Source organism: Mus caroli, chromosome 1 (genome assembly GCF_900094665.2).
Source record: "Mus caroli chromosome 1, CAROLI_EIJ_v1.1, whole genome shotgun sequence".
In the NCBI taxonomy this organism is placed as follows: domain Eukaryota; kingdom Metazoa; phylum Chordata; class Mammalia; order Rodentia; family Muridae; genus Mus; species Mus caroli.
The window spans coordinates 65951778-65974370 of NC_034570.1; the positions used below are offsets into that span (position 1 = coordinate 65951778).

The 22593-nt window shown below is 45.0% G+C and overlaps 1 protein-coding gene across 1 annotated transcript in view; it reads left to right on the plus strand.

Annotated features, from left to right (window-relative positions):
- Xrcc5 (X-ray repair cross complementing 5) overlaps positions 1-22593 on the plus strand; it is an 87752-nt gene that overhangs the window by 28370 nt on the left and 36789 nt on the right. The window contains exons 11-16 of the mRNA XM_021156574.2: positions 3104-3241; positions 4133-4223; positions 7128-7261; positions 10359-10555; positions 18405-18498; positions 20930-20999. Coding sequence (XP_021012233.1) covers positions 3104-3241; positions 4133-4223; positions 7128-7261; positions 10359-10555; positions 18405-18498; positions 20930-20999 — 724 coding nt within the window. The remainder of the gene's footprint in view (positions 1-3103; positions 3242-4132; positions 4224-7127; positions 7262-10358; positions 10556-18404; positions 18499-20929; positions 21000-22593) is intronic.

The following is a 22593-nucleotide window of genomic DNA, read 5'->3' on the forward strand; positions in this document are numbered from 1 at the left end:
AGAAGACGCTTGCCTTCCCCTCTCCTGGGTGGGGGTGAGTTCACTACAACACAGAGATGACTTCACACTTGAGAATTCTAGTGATGTTCTCCTGACTCCAGCCTTAGAAGCTGTGCTGGTTTGGTCTGGTGTGTACTATAGTTTTAAACTTTTTGAACTCCAGCTGTGGACATAACTCCTACTTGGTTTTTTTGTTTGTTTATTTTTGTTTTGTTGTTGTTGTTGTTTTTTTCCACGAAGGAAATCCCGGTGACTTCTTGAGAGTTGTGTTGCAGAGCTTTATTGAGGCACCTGAGCTGCAAATCAAGTTTGTCATATACGTAACTAGCTTCTGTTGTCAAAGTCAAATGAAAGTGCAGACACAAGTTTCTGATGAAGCATCTTGTGTTTGGAATAAGGACTAGGACCGTATCTCGGGCCCGTGGGATGACAGTGGTAGTCTGTGTGGCTGGGTGATGGAGGAGGGCTTGGGTTTATTAGGACCAGGAAACCTCTGCAGCTCTTATGAGTGATTCCTTGTTGGCACTTTCAGTGCTCTAGGGTCTCGGTCAGCTCTGATGAGTGAGCGGTGGAAGTTCCTAGGTAAAGTTAGTCCCAAGGTTAGAGCTGGCTGTTCTACAGTTAGTCAGTATATCCAAACAAAGGGCAAGCTGTCTCTCCTTGGTTACTTGAGATCATTCTGGGGTTAGATATTGGTGACCTGGGTATTTCTGCTTTCTTATGGTCCTTTGATTCTATTTTTGTGAGTTGTGACAGATCTGGCTCAATTTTGTATAATAAATCGTCATATATCACTGAAGTTTTTAAAGAAAAGACACTTTCATTTCCTAATGGCTCTTTGGTATCTGTGAGTGTAGTCAAAAACTGATATTGTCAAACTGGAGCCTATGAGATAAATAGGAGGCTAGGGAGAGTATGCTATATGAGAGCTTCCAGTAGAAAATGCACGCAGCGGACTTGTGTGGGTAGACAGGAGTAGGAGGACGGTGACAGATGCAATAGCAGTCTTCAGACATTTTGAGGAGGATCATGGGGAGTAGAAATTAATCTGTGCTTCCTACCAGAGAACTGAGCGGGGCCTGACGGGCGCGGAGCTTTGCTCCAAATGAGTTATTCTGTCATCAGAGATCACCAGCTCCAGGTGGATTGAGTTATTCTGCCATCAGAGATCACCAGCTCCAGCTGGATTGAGTTATTCTGTCATCAGAGATCACCAGCTCCAGNTGGATTGANTTATTCTGNCATCAGAGATCACCAGCTCCAGCTGGATTGAGTTATTCTGTCATCAGAGATCACCAGCTCCAGCTGGATTGCCTTCTTGTGAGGTTGTCTCAAGTCCCACCACGGAAGGTTTTGAGCAGAGTCTCCAATAGCACCAGCCATGTGCATTGTAGGGGTGGTTAAAATGGGTGAATATTATTGTTTTTCAGTTAAAATATTCTGTGATTCAGTGACTAACTCCTTAAAATGTTTTCTCTGGCTACTTGTGTGTGTGTGTGTATGAATGTATAGAATATGCATATTTATGTGCTGATTTGCACTGTGTGTGGAGAAGAAGGGCAGAGGTAAGAGGAAAGGAATAGGGACTCAGTGGAGTTAGATACAGTCTCAGTGTTGTTACAATACAGAAACAGTCATTAATCTATTGTCCTTCACATTAAATATTCTGACTGGTCCTGTCAAAGACACACATTCAAATTCCAAGCAAATTAGAAATAGTCTCTTTCCCAGACTCTCTGCTTATCTGGTCCTCTCTTATGGGCCTTACTGTTAGAACAGACATGCTCAGTTTGTACATCTGTCATTCCCACTAGTAAAGAATATCTTCGCTCAGTGAATTCAGGGAGTCTGCTTTAATCTCTGACAGGGCCGTGACACCTAGCAAGGAATAGGCTTAACATAAGTCGTCCTTGAAATGAGGGGAAATTTATGTATTATCAAATCTGTAGACTATTTTGATAGCAGGATATTGAAGCCATAGGTTTGTATGAAGGGATGGGACACACATACCTAACTGTGATACAGGCCAGCTAGCTGTGACACGGGAAAGTCCATAGTGCTCGGAAGCGTGGAGGGTGAAGCTTCCTTAGTAAGGCAAATCTGCGATGTGTTAGAGGACATGGGTGCGGTTGGTGCTAGAAGGAAATTATGTGAGCAGAAAGAAGCACCCAGGGAAGCAAGGCATAAGATATATCCCTGGTCACCAATCAGCTCTGTGATGCTGGAACAGAACTGTTAGAGGTTTGTGGAAGAGACTGGCAGGGTCACCTCTGAACAGAAGAGGCAGTGGTGTACTTGAGAGACAGCATAGGGGTCAGGCTGAGGGATGAGGAAGGTCAAGGACTTTGAGGCCATCGTTTGGTTGAGTTGGAGGTGCTGGTAGTGGAAGTGAGAGATACAGGAGGAGAAAGGTACTAGTAAGTGTGGGAAGATAGAGATCTGCCAGTCAATGCCTGGCTCACAGGACAGTATTTGTGTGCCCACATGCAGAAGCCAGAAAAAGATACCGGGAGCCTTTCTCTCTCTCACTTCCTTGAGACTGGGTCTCTTACTGGACAAGAAACTTGTCCTTTTGGCTAGGTTGGGTGGCCAGCAAGCCCCCTGGGCCCGCCAGTCTCTACCCGTCAATGTTAGGGTTACAGACAGAGCCATGCCTGGGTGTTTATGTGGGTGCTGGAGATGCAAGCTCGGATGCCGAAGACTCAACCTTTGATCCTTAGCTAATAAGGACAACACTCTTACTAATCTGTCTCCCCATCTCTTTGGAAGTTTTCAAGACTTTTGATTCTTCCATTCATGGGACTGGGCGAAACAATCCCGAAACTGAGTTTTAGAGTGAGAAGAAGGAAAAGGCTGAAAGCAGTCTTTTAAGAGCTGGTTGGAAGAAGAAAAGAGCTTGTGGGGCAGAGACCCACATGGAGTAATTAGAGGAGGGTTACTTCTGAAGTCAGAGTGCGGAGAGGTGGACCTGGGATCTGTGTTTGTTACTGAGAGCCTGCAACGGGAAGAGGGCAGATGGGCCCCATGTGAGTGTCAGGTCTTGTCTGTGAGGAGCTCTCACAGTGTGACAGGACCTGTGTTGACACACTCTTTTCCCTTACAGGCAGCAGCTGTTGCCCTTTCCTCCCTCGTTCATGCTTTGGATGAGTTAAACATGGTCGCCATCGTCCGATACGCTTATGACAAAAGATCTAATCCTCAAGTTGGTGTAGCCTTCCCTTACATTAAGGACGCCTATGAGGTAAACCTACAGGCTTCTCACCTTCCCGGCCCCTTTCCATCCTTTCCTTTAAAGAAAAAAAAATCTCTTTTGTGGTTCTGGGGATCCAATCCATCCATGCTGGGGCCTCACGCCTGCTAGGCTGTGCTCCATACTGGACTATTGCTGTCTGTCTCTTTATCCTAAACAGTGCTTTAGGACATTGTTAAAATACGGATTCTAGCTCTGTAGGGCTAAGTAGGAGCCATTTTCTGAATGTCCTGCAAACTCCCAGATAATGTTGGAATTGCTGGTCTTCAAGCCAGGGTTTCAGCTAGAAAACAACGTGATTCCTGAATGTTTTTAAGGAGGGTCTGATTAAACCAGCGAAGATGAATGCAGGGCTCTCTCTTCGTTCCCATCCCCTTGGCCTTTTCAGGGCCACATGGGAAGAGAAATTGCCTCCAGTTTAGCATATAAGGACCAGGAATAAAGGTTGGGTGTGACTTCACTGTGTCAGTGTGAAGGTTGGTCCATTTGAGGCTCTCCTATTTGAGGTACAGGTCAAGGTTGTTTCTTCTCCCATTTCTCTGGGAACTCCATGCGGCAGGCTGTAAGAGAGGGTGGGGATGGTGACTTCCCAGTCAGATGTCCTGCCATCCAGCTTTTCTCATTGGTTCTGCTTGGTCCTGTGCTTTTATGGTTACCTAACAGCCTTCCTTTGAGGCATTTCTTTTATATCTGGCATCTGCCATACTGTTTGCAACTGTGAACTCACTACTAGGCGGCAAAATACGTTACCGTGTTTTAGTCAGATTTGCACACGGTTTCAAACTATTTCTGCTGTGCCGCTTCCGCAGCATCTGGGACCACTTGGATGTGTCTCCATTAATCTGATGGTTTCTGCTTGTTGACTCCTTTCTCTCTCATTAGTGTTTAGTTTATGTGCAGCTGCCTTTCATGGAAGACTTGCGGCAATACATGTTTTCCTCGCTGAAGAACAATAAGAAGTGCACTCCCACAGGTGAGTCTATTCCATTTAGCCCACTGATGGCTCTGCACACAGACTCTTCTTGGGAAATCACCTGGCTGCAGCTGCAGCTGCAGCTGGGGCCAGGACCTCATGGGGCGAATGAAGTACTTGGATTCTAACCACACACTCACAATCACGATGAAGGTGGTTCAGCAGGTGTTTTGCCAGGAAGCAAGTTCTCCTAGCCTGCCACACTGTCTGCTTCTTCCTTCCGCATCTGAGGAACAGCTTGTTGGATGGCTGCTCTCCAGGTGTAAGCAGAAAGCTTGCTCCTGTGGAAGCGAGCAGACGTGCCTCTGCATCCTGTGCGTAGTTTGATGTAGCAGGAGCGACAGTGGCACTATTCAGCATCTCTGTCCTCTTTGTTCTTCCTTTGAAGTTTATGACTGCAGTTCAGTTCTTACTGTGGCTTGTTGTGAGTGTCCGGGAGTTGCACCTGCAGCCAGCTGTCAGTGCCAGAGCGACCTCACAGCCACAGGTGCCATCTTCTAGGCAGCTCGCCATTTGTCAGCGTTTGTGTAGTTGTACAAAACCAAAACCAAATAACAACAACAACAACAACAACAACAACAAAAAACCCAATGAAAACTACCAAAAATAAACAACAGCAGATGATGCTAGAGGCTTAAATATCATCCAGAGAGATCCAACTAATGGTAATGGATTGCTTTAGGCTACAAGTCTAATACTATCTGTGGCAATGTAGGGTTAGGGAATTTTATGGTGAGTTTGAAAATGAGGTGTTCTCTCTGCATTCTTAGGGCTAGGCGTAGTGTCCTCTTCTCTAGAGCTGGTGTCTTCCTGTCATGACAGGCACCTGTGGACCTGAATGTGAGAGAAGTTGTTGCTGTGCTGTTGGTTGTGTTTCTGCCTCTTGGTTCCTTGCTAATTAATTAACTAAGGATTAATTGGGGATTGAACTTAGAGTCTCATGCACATTGTGCAGTCAGTCTAATCACTGAGCGCTACCCCAGCCCTCATTCCAAACGTGTTGAGAAGTTATCTTTATGAATCAGACTGAGTCTAAAAGTTGAACACCTTTTGATCAGTTGACTTATTTCCTATGTCTTAATGAATTTTCTTAAATCTATTGGCAAATCTCCCAAGTTGATGTTTTTGGGGAAGTTTATGACACTGGTGTGATCTAGCAAAAGAGCAGCTGAGAGCGCTGTGGGGGGGACTCACTGAATGTTGCCTTGTGCAAGCAATGGCTGCCTGGTGGGCCCTAGTTCATGACTTATGATGGTGATGGTTGTGGCGGGTTCATACATGCAGACAGTGCCGTGTGATAAGTAACTTTCATCTTGTGACACGGAAGCATTAAGGTACTGTTTAGAAACCGCTTACACTTCCTGCCACCAGCCCACGATTGACATTAGAAACAGTATTCCACTTGGATGGCTCTGCAGACTGACGTGAACCCTCAAAGTGAAAGGCACACGCGTGGTGGGGGAGTCAGAAGCTTTCCAGGGAAGACTTGCTGCCTGTCCACGTAGCTCTGGGCTGTGCCATGTGTGTTGACCTGATAGATTTCTACTGAAGGGCAGTTGCTAGGTATTAAGTGAGACATCAAAGAGACACTGTCGTGTTTCTGCCATCAAGGAACTTTAGAACTTAAATGGAATGTTCTCAGGTGTGTGTAGTGTACTCAGTAGCTTTGCAGAAAGGAAAGGGCGACTCTGACAGAACACAAAGGAATTCACTTGCTCTGGTCAGTGGTGTCTTCTTGTTGCGAGGCTGCTAGGCTCTGCTGAAGGGCACTCGGGATCTTCAGAAAGCCTTGCTTCATTTAGAATAGTTAGTTTGTTTAAATGCTTTTTCTCTTTAGCTAATTACTATTTTGAAAGTACCAGCTCATTGGATACTAAGTATTTTGTTTAAATTTCCATAGAGGAGTGATTTTATTATTTAATTTTTTATGGCAGAGTTATTTTTCTGGAACATACTCTTGCTTTTGTTATCATATTCCATGGCTAAATGTTTGCTGAATGGTAGAACTGGAAAAGAGTCAAGAGGGCAGTTACTCTCTGTTTTGTTTTCTTCTTTTCAAGACCAGGGTTCACTATGTAGTCCTGGCTGCCCTGGAACTCACTATGTAGACCTCGTGGCCCATGAAGTTTTAGAGATCTGCTTGCCTCTGCCTGTTGAGTTCTGAGATTAAAGGTGTATGCTGCTATGCCTGGTTAATCAACTCCTATTTTTTTTTTGAGATTTATTTTTTGATGTATGGGTGTTTTGCTTGCATGTATGTCTGTATATCATCATGCATACCTAGTGCACTCACAGGGCAGAAAATGGTGTTAGATTGACCAGGACGGGTTACAGCTGATTGTGGATGCTGGGAATCAAATCCTGGTCCTTTAGAAGAGCAGTCAGTGCTCTTAACTTCTGTGCCATCTCTTCAGTCCCCAGGCAAAATCCTCCTCTCCTTCTTCCTCCTTTCCCTCCTCTCCTTCCTCTTCCTCTTCCTCTTCCTCCTGTACTTCCTCCTCCTCCTTTTCCTCCTCCTTCTTTGTTTTGTGCTTACATTTAACCTGGGGGATAATTTTTTGTTTTTGTTTGCTTTGTTTTTTAAGACAGGGTTTCTCTATATAGCCTTGGTTGTTCCTGGAACTCACTCTATTTATCAGGCTGGCTTCAAACTCCTAGAGTTCTGCCTGCTTCTGCTTCCTAAGTGCTGAGATTAAAGGCATGTGCCACCACTGCCCAGCCTCAACTAGTCTTAATAGCAAAATCAAGAGTCAGGCCAAGTACTTACACAACTAGGGAATACTTTGGCAGAGCAGGCGCTGTGCAACCTGCCAGTGTTACTGCATTCAGAAGTGGAAAGCATCTTGATAGAGAATAATAGAAATAATCTATTTTTTCCCTTTGCTTTGCTATCATTGTCTTAAGAGGCACAGCTGAGCGCTATTGATGATCTGATTGATTCCATGAGCTTGGTAAAGAAAAACGAGGAAGAAGACATTGTTGAAGATTTGTTTCCAACCTCCAAAATTCCAAATCCTGAATTTCAGCGATTGTACCAGGTGAGAAAGGAAAGGTCAGCCCATTATGTTTTTCTTTTCTTTTCCCCTTCTTTACTCCCTCTCCCCTTCCTTCCTTTTTTTTCTTTTTGAGATGGGGTCTCACTATTTAGCTCTTGCTGGTCTGGAACTCAATAAGTAGACCAGACTGGTTTTGAACTCACAGATCTGCCTGCCTCTGCCTCCCGAGTGCTGGAACAGATACAGAGCCATAGGTCAACTGCTGTATGGAAACACTGTGGAGACAAGGAGAGGAGATCTTTGGAAGTGGATTTTATGGAACCCTCCTCTGAGGTAGAAACCTTGGACGGAGATCTAAAAGAAATATGCTTGACAGGAGACGGGCATGATGCAAAGCCACATGGTTAGCCAGTTCCATTTGTCTGGAGAGAATTCAGAGGAAGAGTCCGGAAACCATTTCAACCTCTGCGTGTAGACAGGGTTTTCCCAACAGGACTCTAGCTAGGCATCCAGGAAATAAGGCCAACAATTGACAAATGGAACCTCACGAAATTAAAAAGCTTTGCACACAAAAGGAATCAGTTAATGGAGTGAAGCAGCGTCATCAGCTGTTCTTCTCAAAGATCAATAGCTAGAACGGACGAGAACCCACTGACACGGCCTGATGAAGCTCAAGGGGGAGTCGGGTAATTAAGGGTGAGCAAAGCAGGAGGTGAAGTAAACGAACACGGAAAAGAAGCAAGTGTACTGCGGAGAAGGATGAACTGTTGGTGTGCTGAGGGGATGTTGGAGCGAGGAGCACGTGGTGTTGAGTGTGCAGGATACTGACTCCTAGGCGATTCTCTGTTGAGCCTCAGAATCTTTTTTTTTTTTTTTTTTGGATACAGACCTCTAGATAGCATTTTCTTTATTGTATGAAAACAGTTCATGGGATAGAATAATATGCGTTGTGATATGAAATAGTTTGAAATGGCAAGAACTACTTAGCTCCTTTTTTTTTTTCTTTGAGTTGTTTAAACATGGGAGTAGGGTTGGGCATGGCTTAGTGACAGAACATGTGCCTGGCCTGTGCAAGACCCTGGGTTCAACCCACGGCAATAATAAACAAAATGGGCCACTTAGAGCTTTCTTCGCAGGAGGGACACCTCAATGGGCTGTGTCATTTCATTGTTTCTTAAGGGCATCTCGGTGCTTACCTGGCTCTATTGTCAGAGCAGCGGCTCTCCACCTGTGGGTCTCGACCCCATTGGTTCTGTCAACCCTTTCCCAGGGTCACATACCAGATATCCTGCATCTCAGATATTTACATTATGATTCATAACAGTAGCATAATTACAGTTATGGAGTAGCAGGTCAGAACAACATGAGGGTCAATCAGGAAGGCTGAGACCCTCTGTTAGAGTGCTGCCTTTTTGTTAAATACAAGTGTTGCCAAGGCCTGACTTAGACTGATGCAGACAGATGACTGAGTGGCAGTAGCCTGATCCGCTCACTTGGACAGTGGACAACCTGCCTCTCCCTTGGTGCTCTCCCCACTCTTGGTGCTTCTTTCTGGCATCCCTGTCAACAGTGAGTGTCCTAGTGAAGAGCATTTAGTCCCCCAGTCAATATCATCAGATACTTACTATATGCTGGGCATATTTTCTGTGCTTATAATTCAGCAGTACCCAAGAGAAGATACCTGTTTCCAAGGGGAAGGGATAATACATAAGTGAACTAAGCAATTGATGAGACAATTGTAAGTAAGTGCTTGAGAAACACAAAATTGGAAAACGTTAGAATATGACTAGACAACAGCTTGCAAGTGAAGAGGCTGCTTCGTACGCAGTGTCAGGGAAAGGCTTTCTGAGAGGTTAATATTGAGCAAAGACCAACATGATAGAAAGGGGCTAACTCCATTAGAGCCAGGACAGGCAGAGGACACAGGAGTGTTACCCAAGGCCCCAGAGGCAGGAGTGACCCCAGAAGAGCTCATCTTTATTTGGCTGGGAGTGAGGAGGCAGGTGGCAGTGCCATGATCCATCGGGGAGTGGGGCTTTGTCTTACAGGGCTTCCTGGGTTGTGTAAGGAACTGGGAAGAGTTACTTTTGTGTCTCCAAAGCACTTGAAGGAAACAAGGGAGGGAAGAATTCCCTCCGCTCAGTTTCAGGGGTTCTCACAGCTGGGAAGGCAGGACAGAGCAGCTCACTCATAGTACAAGGCAGAGGGCGGCTGTTCACATTATGGTGGACCTGGAAGCAGCACTCTAGAAGCGGGCTTTGGGAAACCTTCAGAGAGCCACCTCCTGTCACCGGCTGTCACCAGCTTTACCCCCCACCCCCACCCCCCCGCAGTTCCTGAAGGTCTCACAGCCTCCCCAAAGCACATTCATAAGCTGGGGAATAAACATTTAGAACATGAGATTGTTTTCAGATGACTTCAGGTTCAGTGTAGTGTCAACAGAGGCTGAGGTGGCCAGTTAGAAGGTGACTAGGCCAGGGCTGCTGGGCCAGGGCAAGAGTGGTCTCTCTCTCTCTCTCTCTCTCTCTCGCTCTCTCTCTCTCTCTCTTTCTCTCTCTCTCCCCATTTGTCATGTTCTGTCTCTCCCATTCTCTCTTTACATGGGTCTCAGTCTGTTTCAATGGGGATTCTGGGCATGTGGAGACAGGGTCACGCGCTGCCCTCCCTGGCCGCAGCTTGTAGCAGCTGGGTATTGTCATGTTTTCCGGACTTTGTCCTGGGGCTCAGAGTGGGCAGCTCCCCTTAGGCCTCCATCTCACCCATCACACAGGGACTCCTAAAGCCACATGATAGAGAACATGCCTGTGATGAAGGGAACGAAAAGACTTACTGTGAAGAACCTGTAATCTTGGAGAGTTGGCGAGTTACGGCTTAGGAGCCTTGTGTGGTCCCTGAGTAGTTTATAAGATGAGGGTTCCTCTAGGAGGTTTTCAGAGGGGTTTGCTTCTGTGCTCTAGTCTGTTTTTATAGCTGGTTTTAGATGTGACCAATGTTCTCTGAGCCATCCCATTTGTCTCTGCTGTTTGGCATGAGTCTCCTAGCCCTTCCAGTTAGAGATGGAGGGTTCCTGACCAGAAAACAGAAAGCTATATTTGATGTTAGCCTCAGCATTTTTAACACCATTGTACTTTGCCTACAGTGTCTGCTGCATAGAGCCTTACACCTCCAGGAGCGGCTGCCCCCAATTCAGCAGCACATTTTGGATATGCTGGATCCCCCCACTGCGATGAAAGCAAAATGTGAGAGTCCACTCTCTAAAGTAAAGACCCTTTTCCCTCTAACAGAAGTCATCAAGAAAAAGAACCAAGTGACTGCTCAGGACATTTTCCAAGACAAGTAAGTACCTGATGAGGTCACCTTGGGGTCTGTAGCAGAAGGATAGGGGATGGGTGGGGTGGGGGCCGGAACAGCAGTGAGTCTGGAATTACTGGAGTTATGGTGCTGCCCAGGGTTCTCTGCGATTACAGAGGGGAATAGAGCAGCTTCTAAATCCTTGTGTAGAAATATGAAACTTTCCCACCTGTCCATCAGAGTCATAGTCTAGCCCTGATGTTCACCTGGGCTCAGTCTTCTGGTTTGGATTGGCTTTTGTATCAACCATAAAGTTTTTGTGAGTTATGCATAGGAAGGCTAAGCAACATAAGTGAATACTTGAGGCTGAGTTTCCTTCTTTTAAAACAGTTCTTACTATAGTTCTCTCTCTCTCTCCATCTGTCTCTCTGTCTTTGTGTGTGTGTGTGTGCATGTGCTCATGAGCACACACACATGTGTATGTGTAAGTCAGAGAACAACTTGGATGTTGGTTCTAGGATCAAATTCAAGCTGTCAGGCTTGGCAGCAGGTTGTCCTGCTGGTCTTGAGTTGCCCCTTTTCTAAAGTAAAGAGCTGGGGATGGGAAGGGCAGGCTGGGTGTCATGAGGTTTCTGTTGGGTGTCAGGTTGTGTGTGTGTCTTGGGTGGGGGCGGTTAAGTGTCGGTGAGGTCTTCGGTGGAGACCCACAGCCACCATGGCCCTTTAGCTGTTCTGTCAGTGGGTCACTGACGTGCTTGACCCATGACATTTGGGAGGCCTTTACAGGTTAAGGAGTGGAATGTGTTTCCTATGGTGTATGAGCTAAGCTGGCAGAGGGCTAAGAAAGTGTTTTCTTCTTCACAGCTTGTTCAGAATCTATATTAATCTCCATATAAATAAAAAACTAAACTAGAAGAAAATATCCATTGTAAGGAATCCTTTGGGTATGTGGCATTGACGTTCCAGAATTCATTCAGCTGGTTATTGGTGATTTTTTTCTTAAGCCAAAATAATTTGTTTCTTTCTGTTGCATTTTGAGCTTTGGCATCAGACCATGACCCCCTCCCCCTCCTGCCCATTTTCTTTGGTTTCCTTTCCACAGCTGTATCTTCATTGACAAAGTAAGGCTTATTATTTATAAGTACCCAGTGGGAAAGGATGAGTAATTTCCAGAAATTTTCATTGGTTTCTATAAATCAATGTTTAGTGAATTATTGTACAAGTTGAATAGAAAGCCTTGCATTTTTCATAGCTTCCCAGAGGTAAATACCCCAACCTTTGTGAGATTTTGAAGGAAAAAAAAAAAACAGACTAAACTGGATTGATCCTGTTCCATGTACTCCCATCGCACCCTGGAGAGCTTTACTGCCCTTTTTATTCTATCCTGCTTTCTTCTACACAGGAAGCCTGTCCCCCAAATTCCACCCCACCTCCATCTTTCTCCTCCTGTTCGCCACTGAATCCAATTGTGAGCCACTCAATGAAGTCTGTGTCTCTCTTCCTGTGGCACCTTGCCCTGGTCTCCCTGCAACCATGCGGCTATTCTGTCCCCATATTAAACTCCAGTTCAGTTTGTGATCTTGATTACCTTCTGGTACTGTGGGAAAGAAATAGACCGTGTTTTCCTCTTCCTTTGATTAAAATGTAAATGAGCTGGTTAAGAGATAAACCACAGAGCCCCCAGGGCAGTTACCCTGGGATTTGATCCCTGCAGTGATTATACCTTCAGCTCCAGTCCTATCACTCATCACTGGGGAAGCCTGGGTGTGCTCACTTTCTTGTTCTTTGCACCTGTGAGAGTATTCACACGAAGGTGATCTGCCTGGGGCCTGGGAATTAGCTCATGAGTACACTCTTACCCACATTCCTTTTCTCCACCTTTTATTATCAGAAGTCTTAGTTTTTAAGAACTGTGGAAGCGATGGATTTAGCACATATTTACCTAGCACCTCCTCTATTCAGCGATGACTCTGTCTCCTTGACATGGATCATAAAGCCCTCGATTTTAATGGAAAGCCTCCAGTTAGCTTCAAAGGTTATGCTAAGGGGGAAAACCGATCGCCAATACTGAGGTGTGGTTTTGTATTTATTGATCACTCTTGAATCCAGTTTACTGATTTCCAGAAGACAGGAAAAGAGCTAAGATTTGGGAGTGACAATTATCTGCTGAGGAAGTTTCATAGTAAAAAGCAAGATGTCACTTGATAGGATTTTGGTTGAATAATTTTATCTTTCTGATAATTCTTCCTCTAAATACACCTGTGGGCAGGCAAGATGGTTCAATGGGTAAGGATTCTTGCCTTGCAAGCCTGGCTACCTGAAAGTGGGTGGAGAAGCCAGCTTGGCGAAGTGGTCCTTTGACCTCCCCATGATCATATCACTGCATTTGCCCCTCCACAACAATAACTGAAGAAAGTTAGAACCAGTTTCATTTTCAAGAGATATCATGGCTACAAATCCATCTTCAACATGTTGGATACCTAATACATGTAGTGGTAATGTCTTCATTTCCAAAGGGAAAGAGCTCTCCTGGCGCCTGCATGGAGTCCCACGATATACTGCATGTGTTGCCTACATTGTCTGAAAGCATTGCTTCCCTTGATGTTGGCATAGACCTTGGAGTGAAAGTATCATCTCTAGGTCAGGTGGTGCAGGAGACTTGGGGCATCTGATGTCCAGCTCTGCATGTATGACACACACTTGCTTTTTCCAAGTTTCCTAAAACTTCTCTCCCCGTTGACTCTCAGCACCTGCTACTCTACTACAGCCCCACGTGACTAATGTTCAGGACTTGACTCTAGAGTCAGCCAGTGAGAGTTAACTCCCGTGCTCTGTGTGGCTGGAGGTAGAGGTGCTTACCCTCTGTTTCCTCATGAGTGAGATGGGGATGGCAGGGGTACCTGTCTCGGGGGTGTCACGAGGACTATTGGATAACTCATGCTGCTTACCTAGAACCCAACACTGTGTGTCGTCATCATATCATATAACATCACATCACATCATATGATATGATATCAAGTCATATCCTAAGAACAGCGTTTGTCTGTCAACAGTCTTCTAACACTCCTCATCAGGCCCCTAGCACATCATCAAGGGCAGCAGAGGCAATGATGGTCATGATGATTTCATAGAGAAGCTAGGCGTCATCAGTGGGTCCTTCCAGTGGATGGACCCTCTCATGTCTGAGCATGCCTGCTTTGCAGTCACCTTTACTTCCTTCTCTCCAGCACAGTGGCTACAGGACACCTCATCCTTCATCCCTTCACCATTGCTATGGCCTGAGCTCCCATCTGTTGTCTTCTCTGTTACCCAGGTCCACTAATGTCTTCTTTCCATTGTACCCCCACCCTCTTCATGTTAACAGTTTTTTCATCTAAAACAAAACATTCCCTCCAGGCTCCTTCTCCAGATTGCTGCTTGTTATTAATTACTAATCTAACCACTGTCTTTCCTTTCAAGGCTAGGCCTACTGGAAGAGTAGCCTATATTGCTGTTTTTCTTGGTATATCCTCCTTGGCTGCCTCTTTGAAGATCCAAACTACAGAATTGCTTAAGTTGCCTTCAGCCTTGCTCTCTCTCTCTCTTTTTCTCTCTTTGTTTTGTTTTTGTTTTTGTTTTTGTTTTTGTTTTTTTTTATGAGACAGGGTTTCTCTGTGTAGCCCTGGCTGTCCTGGAACTCACTCTGTAGACCAGGCTGGCCTCGAACTCAGAAATCCTCCTGCCTCTGCCTCCCGAGTGCTGGGATTAAAGGCGTGCGCCACCACTGCCCGGCTTTGCTCTCCTTTTCTCCAGAGACTTTTCTCTTCCCTGCATTTGACACTGTCAATTATTCTTCTGTCTTGAAACTTTGTATCTCCCCTAACTTAAGCTTCCAGATTTTTTCCTTGTCTTTGAAAACTCCCTGCCAGACTCCTGTGATGTTTCTTTTCCCTGCCCACCTTATCTTACAGGTGTTGTATATAGCGCTTGTCTTCAGGACAGCTGTATGAACACACTATGATGCTGAAAGCCTTCCTCGTATATCTGCTTGGATGCTCTGGCCATCCTATGAAGTAGATTGCTTTGTTGATGTTCTCTCAAGTCTGACAAGACTGAGGACTGGAGAAAAGGAACAACTTGCCTGAGATCTTAGCAAGTGTTAGAGGAAGGATTTAATAAATGTGTGCAGTCTGACTCCAGAGCTCAGACACTCAGCCAGAATACCATTTACCCTTACAATACAAGCCCCAGTGACATTTTATGTACGGGGCTTCAAAAGCCACACAGTCTGTCTGCATCCTATCCATGGGTGGCTCAGGTGCCTGCATTTATCTGAAATTCAGTGTATACAGAAATGGCTTCATTGTCTGTCTCCTAGCACTCTGCTCTCCAACACCTCTCCTCTTCCTATTTGAGAGAATGGCAGGTTTTGAGAGAATTTGAGGTTTTGGGATTCAGCCCTTTCTTCCACTTGCCATGTCTGGCTGCTTTACCAAGTTGTATTAAATTTACCCCAAATCTGCTCCTTTCAGTTCAGGTTAATGTAGTGGCTAATAGCATTGATTTTTGGAGTCAAATAGATTTGAATCTAAATCCAGGCATTTCCCCTTACTGGCAGTTGAAGTTGGCAGGCTGGGCTGTGCCGTGTAAAACGGATACCTACATTTGATGACCTTTCGTTTGCTCATCTACAGAAGACAATGGCAGAAGAGACTTGTGAGGGCTGTTGCATAGTTTAACTGAGATAATTTAGCCGTGCTTGGCTTACTTAGTGTCTGGCCCTTTAGCACTTAATAGGATTTCCCACCAGCATTGCTTATGCATGCTCTGTGCCTCCTGTTTCAGCCTGCCTTACTGAGACAGTGTGTGGCTAATTTTCTTCTTCCTGGTTTCAATCCTTTCCAAACGCTCAGCTCCCTCAGCAGCAAGTTTTGTGTTTCTTTTTCCCTTTTCAGCATTTCCTGGTTGATGTTGTGGAAAATACAGAGGAAGAGGTGCATAGAGTAAGGTGTTTAGAAATATATCCAAATGTCTGAGTCTTCTAGTGAACCACGATCCAGGCTCTTTCGTGCTCAGAAGCTGTCTGAACTGTGCACCTTTGAGTTGTTGTTAAATAAAATATTAATTTATGTGTATGGATATTTTGTTTTCATGTATGTACACCACACACATGCAATGCCCATAGAGGTCAAAAAGAAGGCATCGATCCCTCAGAACTGGAGTTACAGATGGTTGTGAGCCACCGTGTGGGTGCTGGGAATTGAACCTGGGTCCTCTGAAAGAGCAGTCAGTGCTCTTCACTACTGAACCCTCTCTCCAACCCACTTTGAGATCTTGTGGAAACTTCATTACATAGGCAAGATTGATTACATCAGCCGCCATTGGTGAGCAGGTTAACCTTTGGCCTCACCCCTCCTGGGGCGGGGGGGGGGGNAGAGTAGAATCTCTGCTTCCTAGGCTTGCCTTAGGCTTTTTAGTGATGCCTCCTCCTGATTCCCTTTCCCTAAGCTACTCAGGGGCTGCCAGCCAGTGACACTGAGCACACATAGGAGGTCCAAGGACAACCTGTGGGAGTTGATTTGCTCCTAGGCCCTGGAGATGAAACTCAGGTTGTCAGGTGAGGTGGCAGGTGCCTTTGTCCCCTGAGCAATCTCCCTAGCCTAAGTGATTTGTGTGTGTGTGTGTGTGTGTGTGTGTGTGTGTGTGTGTGTGAGTGTTTTAAAAAGTAGGGTCACATCACTGCTATTTAAAGTTCTTTAATCCCCCCCTTGTCTGGGATGGACTCATTCAGTATAAACACTAAGAACCCTCTCTCCAGATCAGTACCCTTACACTCCACATTTTGAATGTGATTTCAGGGGTTCTGATTCCTCAGACTGCAAATCAGCCTTGCTTTCAGTGCCCCCCTCTGCTTGCCACCTAAGATGATGGGACCATTACTCAAACAAAAAAGCCAGCAGCCAGACAGAAGTCTACGACCTCCCCCTATCTTGACAAAACCATTTGCTTTCCTCACCCCATCCCCTTTGATTCGGGGTTGACCCAAGGCTGCACACATGTGCTCCCTCACTGAATTGCACTCCGGCCATCCCTATGTTCATAATCGCTAACCCCAACTCTTGCTACTTTTCAGCTAATGTAGCCACTTGCTGGTTGTGGCATGGTGTTTAGTTTTCGCTTCATTTTAAAGGTGCCCTCTTCTATGGACTCAGTGTCTGAAGGTGGGGATTTGAGCAGAAAGCCAACACATTTTGAAATATAGAATTGAAAATCTTTAATAGAGGGAATGGCGCCTGGCACACACAAGATTCTGAGTGTGATCCCGGCACCACCCCCAAGGTGAAGTGACTCATTAGCTCCAGTTAGTCATACCATGATACTGGTTACTTATTTTAAACCATCATGTCCTTTTTTGACATATTTAATTTTAGTTTGTAAGTTAAAATAGATTATTTCTTGGTGTGTATGCATGTGTGTGCATATGTGTTTATGCTTGTGTATGTATGCATATGTATGTGTAGAGGCCAGAGGGGGAACTTTTTCTGGTGACATCCTTGTTTAAAAAATTTTTTTTCTTGAGCTAGGATCTCTCACTGGCCTGAAACTCACCACATAGGCTAGGCTAGCCAGTTCCAAGGAGCCACCTATCTCTGCCTCCCAAACACTAGGGCTGCAGCACACCACCATCTCACCCCGCCCCCATAATACACATTCCCCCACCCTCCCTCTCTCTCTCTCTCTCTCTTTCACACACACACACACACACACACACACACACACACACACACACACTCGCTCTGTCTCACCCTGCCATGGGTTCTGGAAATTAAACTCAGGTCCTTCTGCTTGCAATACAAGGCACTTTACTCACTGAGCCATCTCCCCAGCCCTAGCTAGACCTTAGTTAGAAATTTCTTAATTACTAATTTCAGTTGTTTTTTTGTTTGTTTCATTTTGTTTTTGGTTTTTTTGTTTTTTTTTGTTTCAAGGCATTTATTGTAGAAAGGCAGAGAGAGGGAGAAGAGTAGAGAAGTAGATGCCGGCTATGGCCACGTGGAGGGGGAGGGGAAGGGAAGGTAGAGAGAGGGGAAGCAAGAGAATAAGAGAGCAAGAGTTCCCCCCCTTCCCCACCAGTTGTTTCTTGATGGCTGCTCTTGGCCTACTATTTCTCTGGGAGAAAATTCTTCCTATCTTTGTGTTTCACTGTGAGAGAGATGATGGGCAGCGTCTTTGGGTTGAATTTCCAGTTCTCCTTTAATTATGTTAGCATCCCCATGTCTCTGAAGCCAATATGTTAGGAAAGTCAGCCTGTTACTTGAGGCAAGATATGGCTTTTCTCGGAGCCATCTTTTTCTTGATGCTGGTGAACATTGTTAGTGCTGTGCTCAAATAAAATCAGGGCTATAAGAAAACAGATTAAAAGGTTTGCTTAAAATTTTTTTTTTAAACTTAAAAAAACCCCAGTTTTCCCATATTTACCTTGTGATTGCCTAGTAAGTTTTGACATGTTTAGCTAGGAGCTTATAGAGCTTTTACAGAGATTGGTACAGTGGAGAAGATGGGGTTTCAAACACGGCGCTCACCCATGTACATGAAAGGCTATAGCTCTGGATTCTGAGATGGGGACCAAGAAGACGCCTGAGGGACAGATGAACTTCTTACTTAACATTCAGCTTTGGATGTAGCTGCTGCTGCCGCCTTCTGTATTGCTGCAAAGCAAAACGCACATTACTCCAAGGCCTCCTGTCAGGGCCCCAGGGCAGAGAGAAGGCACCCGCTATTTGGATAGAATGTCTGTTATGCGTCTTTACTTTTGATGCTTCGAAGATAACGCTGTACTTTTCACATACAATATCTTAGCGATTGCATTTTTATTTTGTTGTAAAGGGTAAACACCTGTTTCTTTCCCCTCTAGTCATGAAGAGGGGCCTGCTGCTAAAAAATATAAGACTGAGAAAGAAGAAGGTCACATCAGCATCTCCAGCCTGGCAGAAGGGAACATCACCAAGGTAAACTGAGCTTTTCCAGTGTCCCTCTCTCCCTCCACAGGAAGGCCAAGGTTTGGGCTTGATGAGTCTGCTGACATACCACTCTGTCTGGTCCTCTCTGTATGTGAACCATATAGGCCAATCCCACGTTCTTCCTTTCTTCCCAGAAGTAATTAATAATAGTGAATGACATATAGAATCATGTGTTGGATTCTAGTAAGCAGATCTCTGAATAAGATGTAGACCACAGAATGCCTTCATTTTGCATTTTCTGTTGGGTCAAGATGATAGGATTAAGTGGAGACAGTTAATGATATGAGTCTTATTCCCCAATTGTATAAAATTGAAGTAAGTATATCTTTCCTGACTTCTAATGTAACGCTTCAGAGGCTGCAGAGATGGCTCTGATAGTTGAGAGCACCCAAGTTCAGTCCCCAGCACCCACATGGGGTGGCTCACAGCCTCCTGCATCTCCAGCTCCAGGGAATCCAACACTTACAGAGAGAATCTCTTATGGACTGTGTGGAAGCATCGCCTGTCAATAAAAAGCTGATGGCGTATTAACTGAGGCAGGAACTAGAAGGCGGAATGTTTGGTAGAGAGAGGGAGAATTCAGGGAAAGAGTCAGGAACAGGAGATTTCCCTTGGACTGCAGGGAGATGAGCGGATGAAAAGCAGGAGAGGTAACCAAGAAGAGGGCCACATGGCAGACACAGACTAAAATAAACAGGTTATATAAGTTATAAACTAGTCAAAGAATAAGCCCAAGCACTGTAATGAATAATTAACTCTCAGAGTTGTTATTGTAGGAACAAAGAGGCTGGGCAAAAAAAAGCTCATGGCTACAAACTCCTCTGGCTTTCTCTGGTACCTGCACTTATATGCACAAGCTCACACAAAGTTACACATGTGTAATTTAAAAATATTAAAAAATAAATCTAAAAACACAAACCCCCAAAAACCCCTTCGAAACAGAATTTGACTAGGACTTTCCAAATCAGATTGCCTTTGATGTGGAGAGACTCATTTAAAGAGAAGGTTTTTGGAACCTGAGTGTATTACCTTCTTATGTGCAGCCTTTCCCTGTTAGCAAAGTCAAATAGAAATATCTCAGAACAATTGCAAGTCTCAACAGTGGATTGGATGTGATGGGCATCTTCTGTAGTATTGAGAAGTCAAGATGCCATGCTGAAGCGGTACACTCTCTTGTAAAGTTTACTGACACTCACGGGAACCCTTTGTCCTCTCCTCTCCGAGCTAAGTGCTGCAGAGGCTGGGTTAGGGTGGAGACTGATTTGGATTAAAGATCAGAAAGTGTGACAAAGAGTTGTATTGCTTTAGATCTGTGTATATGATCTGGTTTTTCAGAGGATTTGTTCTGTATGGACATCTTTATGTGTTCTACCAAAATTTCAGTGCCAAAGGTCCAGTAGCAGTACCTCCCCCACTCCCTGTGGGGAAAACAAACAAAACAAGCAAACTATAGTTTAGTAGGTCAAACATTTGGCTGCTGCTGCTAATGTCATCCTAAGGAGAAATGTATTTAGCATGACCTCACACAACATGTCTGCCCTTTCCTAACTGGTTTGGTATCCGAATGTACAGGTGGTCTTTACCACATAAAACCTTCAAGTTGGGCTGGCTAGTGGCTTGGATTGTAGTACTTTTGACTCTTCTGGAGACAAGTCACCTTGAATGATGAAAGTCAAGTGAAAAGAGACAGAGCAACCAAGTAACTGCTTGAATTTTCCAGGTTTTATTTTAGTTCATGTTTTTATATGTGTACATGTGTGCATACATACACATACGCACGCTCCATGTAGAAATAAGACAACTTGGAAGAATTGATTTTCTCTTTCTATCCTGTGGATGCTCTGAGTTCAGTCTTGCCCACCCCTGAACCTTCTAGCTTTTAAGAGAGTCCTGGAAATCAAAATGATAGAAAGGTCTTCCTTTTTGTCTTTAAGAGCACACTTACTATTTTAACCCATCTATCTTACCTAAGGTTTGATGGTTAGTTTTAACTATCAACATAATCTAGAATCATCTGGGAATTGAGTCACAGTGAGCAACTATCTAGACCAGGTTGGCCTATGGGCTTGTCTGTGGAGTATTATCTTGCTTACATTAATAGAGGTGGGAAGACCTGCCCACCATAGGTGGCACCATGCCCCAGAAGGGGATTCTGCAGTTCAGAAGATTGGATACCACCATGCACACACTCATTCATTGCTCTTTTCCTGTGATGGATGTGGTATGAACAGATATCTTCATGCTTCTCCCACTGTGACTTCCCTGCTACGACGGACTGTAACCCAGAACTGTGAGTAAAATAAACCCTTTCTCCTGGAAGCTCGGCGTTTTACCACAGCGACAGGAATGGAATTAAGATGTAGGATATTGCCAAAATGTGAAGTGACCTGCAAGTGTGTGACCTGTGGGTCTGTTCTAGGTTGGAAGTGTGAATCCTGTTGAAAACTTCCGTTTCCTAGTAAAACAGAAGATTGCCAGCTTTGAGGAAGGTAAGAGGCATGCCACTCACTTGGGTTTAAGAGAAGGTAGATAGTCTAATTGACATAAGGTTTGGATTCGGAGCTGAGGTGCTCTGCTGCAATGGTTTCTCAACAGTGGTCTTCATGGGGTGATCTGTGCTGCTTGCCAGGGCTTACTGAGTTACAGTGGGGTGGGGGTGGTCAGCACAGCACAGATTGGGCAGAGATGAGACTATAGGGCCAGTCTGCCTATTGCAGAAGCTTTGGATCAGAACTGTGGAACGTTTGTTTCCACCTCCTTGAAGTTCTTTGGTGTCCTGAGTGAGGTAGAACCTGTCTTTCTATCTTTTGAAATATGATTCTTGCACCAGGCCCCACCTTTACAGTCTCAGAAGGATGTTGCTGCTGCTTCTAGGCTGGATTCTTCTCATTGGCCTTGTCCTCATCTTTCCTTAACACATAGTACTGGGAACTCTATTCAGGTTGTGGCTAATATCAAAATAGTTTACAGAGATAAATGAATGAATGACCTGTTATGTTCACATGATTACATTATTGCTCATGAAATTTACTCTTAGAAAGGCAGCAAATAGTAGTTAGTAAACCTGTAGGTTGGTTGGTTTTCTTTTCTTTTGTTTGTTTGAGCCAGGGTTTTTCTGTGTAGCCCTGGCTGCTCTGGAACTTGATCAGGCTGGCCTCAAGCTCAGAGATCGGCCTCCCTCTGCCTCTGCCTCCCAAGTGCTAGGAAGAAAGGTGTGTGCCACCGTGGCCAGCAGTTTTTATATTCCTTCTGGACATGCAGTTTTGCCCCCAGAGTCAGGTTGGTTATGAGTCGCCTTATCTATGTGTGTCTCTCTTCATGTATGCCTAGAAATCTCTCCTCCAACATGGCAGCTATTTAGTGCAAAACTGAATCTTAGGTACTACTCCTCCCTACCTAGCACAGGTGTGTAGTCCGGGGTCTGACAGGACAGCTGGACTGGCTCTGTTATTGTCCAGAGACAAGCATAATGCACAAAGCTCAGAAGGCACCAACAGTTCCCAGGTCAGGTCCCATTGGTGGGCACACCAGAGGCCAAGTGCATGGTCCTTTCCTGAGAATGACCAGCCTGTGGTCTGATGATCTGAGGACAGAAGGGGGTCTGTGTATGTTCTGTGTTTGAGACAGAGGAAGAGGCTTTTGTATTGTTAAATATTACTATGTAGGAAAAAAGCCTTTGAGTTGTAAGACAAAAGAAAACTTCATCTAAACTGGGCCTAGTGGCCCATGCCTTTAATCCCATCAATTGGAGGACAGAGGCAAATGGATCTCTGAGCTTGAGGCCAGCCTGGTCTACAGAGATAGTTCCAGGACAGCCAAAGCTACACAGAGAAACCCTGGTTCAAACAAACAAACAAACAAACAAACAAACAAACAAACAAACAAACAAACATTCCCTAAAGCCAGAGACTGAACATCCCTTCATCTAAACAGAAGGAAATCTAGAAGTCTGGGCACAGTTTCAGGAGGAGTGGCAGAACAGTGCCTTAGACATCATCTGTCACTGGGTGTGGGTCCCAGGGCTTGGCAGGCAGAGGCAGGAAGATTGCTATCTCCTTTTTTTTTTTTTTTTTTTTTTTTTTT